Source organism: Lactuca virosa, chromosome 2, assembly GCF_052849685.1.
Source record: "Lactuca virosa cultivar CGN04683 chromosome 2, Lactuca_virosa_CGN04683_v6, whole genome shotgun sequence".
Classification (NCBI taxonomy): domain Eukaryota; kingdom Viridiplantae; phylum Streptophyta; class Magnoliopsida; order Asterales; family Asteraceae; genus Lactuca; species Lactuca virosa.
The window spans coordinates 254434550-254437449 of NC_136427.1; the positions used below are offsets into that span (position 1 = coordinate 254434550).

At 34.8% G+C, this 2900-nt stretch overlaps 1 protein-coding gene across 1 annotated transcript; it reads left to right on the forward strand.

Moving 5' to 3' along the window:
- Nucleotides 1-1421: 1421 nt before the first annotated feature.
- Nucleotides 1422-1889, forward strand: LOC145158412 (uncharacterized). The gene has a single exon (XM_079077317.1). The coding sequence runs from the start codon at nt 1422-1424 to the stop codon at nt 1887-1889; it is 468 nt and encodes a 155-aa protein (XP_078933443.1).
- The last annotated feature ends 1011 nt before the right edge of the window (nt 1890-2900 follow it).

Here is a 2900-nt window from a genome sequence, read left to right on the forward strand (position 1 = left end):
GTATAAGAATAGAAAAATGAGAATATTTGTTAAAAATAAGAAACATGCTTATGTCTATTCCTTTGTAATATTTTAGTTTTTTGTTAGTTTTTTGCTAACTTTTTTATACAAATCTTTAAGTTGTTAAAAAAACATGTAAGTCTTGGTGTAATAATTTTAGGGATCACATTTACTAGTAGAAAATAAAAGTTTCTTTAAGTCATTGTCATAACATTTTACATGAAATTTGTGTATAACTTAAAACAAGAACACCAACTATCAAACTTAATAAAAAATTGTTTACAAGCTGCTATGAATGTTCTCTTATGGGGAAGTATGAAAAGTTAGCTCTTAACCTAAAATTGGTGGTGGATACTGGATACCATATTACCATATGTTGTCCATGTCGTGATAATTAGTGTCGACATGCCCATAAACTAATTAGAGGACCTGTTTCTTGCCTACATATCAACAATTGGAGCATGTCATGTCTGACCAAAAGTATATGTACTACGTGCTTTCTTTTATGTTAGTATATGTAATACTCTTTAACATATGGTTTATTTACAATAGTTACATATTTCTTATAGTTATCAACTAATTTTTTTAAAGTCAAATCTAAGGCTACAGTCTAAATAATTGGTAATTGTTATTAGTTGACAATTTTTTTATAAGGATATTCGCCTTAATGTTTGTTAAAAAAATATTATTAATAACCACTTATTTTGAAAAAAAAAATCTATAAATGACCATTTACTTGGTAATTTGCTTTTCTCAGACAAGTTAAGAAAATTTTAAATCATTTTTACGGCCACCTTATTGAAAATTTTAAAATATGTGATTGAGGAAAATCAATTTCGAACTCATATGTGAGGAATGTTGGGTTAATCGGATATTAAAGCGAGGGCATTTTAGGAAAGTTGCATATTTAAGTTGTATTTATTGTTTTAGAGTTTGAGTAGGATTCTATTTCAATTAGTATATATATAGTTGTAATAGTTTGCAATTTTAATTGGAAGTAAGAATCCACGTTTTGGTTAAACCTTTGGCATCAAGTAATTAAGTTCTTTTTTCTTTTGTTTTCCTTCGGTTCCTGGTTTCTTGTTTTTCTTTTGTTGTTTGCCCTTTCTTGGAACAGAAGAATATTGTATTTGGTTTGCTATCTATACTTGGTATCAAAGCGAAGGTTGAAGAGGGTTGGTTCGAGTAAAGGGGGTGTAGGCTTCATCCTTTGATCGGAGGCTTGTTCGGGTGAAAGAGACTAACCGGGGAGGTGCAGAATAAACGAACGGAAGAGATCCGTCAAAGCAGGTGGCTTTGGATTTTGTTCGTTTTGCAGGTGCAAGAAGACGGTAGAGCGGGTTGCTTGTTTTCTTGGTCGGTGGAATAGATCTCTTTGAACAAGTTTGATCGGAATAGGGTTGAAGCTATAAAAAGAAAGAATGACGATGAAAGAAGGTTCGATGACATTTCAAGTTCCAGTTTTGACTCCAACGAATTATCCGGTGTGGGCGGTCAAAGTCAAGTCGATTATGGATGCACACGGCATATGGGAGACGATCAAACCAAAGGCGTTCGGTGAAGCATCGGATCAAAAGAAGTCAAAACAAACTCTTGCTTTTTTGTTTCAAGCGATACCCGAAGACATGGTGTTGCAAATGGCGGGTTACACCAACCCAAAGAAAGTGTGGGATGGGCTGAAAACATGGTATTTGGGAATGGATCGGGTGAGAACGGCTCGGCTTGCAACGTTAAAGAGAGAGCTTGAAAGTTTGCGCATGAAGGAGGGTGAAACGGTTGATGATTTTGTGACAAAATTATCAGGTTTAGCCTCAAAAGCAAGGAGTCTTGGATATGAGCTTGAAGAAGTTGATTTGGTAAAAAGGTTACTAGATTCGATGCCTAAGTAGTTTCTTCAAATCGTGGCTTCAATAGAGCAATGTTTTGAGTTGGATTCGATGTTATTCGATGAAGCGGTTGGTAGATTAAATGCGTACAAGGAGCGTATAAGAGGAACCGAGAAAGTGGAGGACACTCAAGGTGGGTTGTTGTTGGCTAGTGAGGAAAAATCACATGTTTGTAAGCATTGTGACAATGGAGGTTCAAATCGGGATGGCTTTGGACGTGGCCGGGGAAGAGGTCGGGGGTCCGGGAAAAGTCGAGATGGTGAACTTTTCCAACGGGATAAAAGTCACGTTAAATGTTACAAATGTGGTGAGCTTGGTCACAATAGAAACGAGTGTCCTAAATGGGAAAAAGAAGAGACGAGTCTAATCGAAGAGGAATCGACATTGTTTTGAACGAGTGGTTCGTATGACAAATCCGATTAAGGGGTGATTGTTGGGTTAATCGGATATTAAAGCAAGGGCATTTTAGGAAAGTTGCATATTTAAGTTTTATTTATTGTTTTAGAGTTTGAGTAGGATTCTATTTCAGTTAGTATATATATATACATCAAGTAATTAAGTTCTTTTTTCTTCTGTTTTCCTTCGGCTTCTGGTTTCTTGTTTTTCTTTTGTTGTTTGGCCTTTCTTGGAACAGAAGAATATTGTATCTGGTTTGCTATCTATACGAGGAAGAGGTTCGAAAATGAAAACTAAGTTTGAAAAAAAGGAAGAAGATGGTCAAGAAAATGAACATGAAGAATGAGGTTGTGTTGTTTTGTAAGTTTTGTTAATATATGTGGCATATTACCCAAATCCTGATAACATATCGTTCAAAAATCTTCATAAAAAATTATTCGATGTCCGAAATCTTCAAAATAACTAGTTCAAAAATATTCGAAAATTTTATTCAAAACTATTTTTCTGTTGTTTACATTGTGACGTATTGTAGGTTCATGTGCATGAGTTTCTATCAAACCAAGGATAATGGAAGGATAAATAAGGGTTGAGCCTACTACTTTGGCAAATATGGACAAA

Bases quoted from the DNA above. Each gene is read 5' to 3' on its own strand.
- LOC145158412 (XM_079077317.1), top strand. From the start codon at position 1,422: ATGACGATGAAAGAAGGTTCGATGACATTTCAAGTTCCAGTTTTGACT.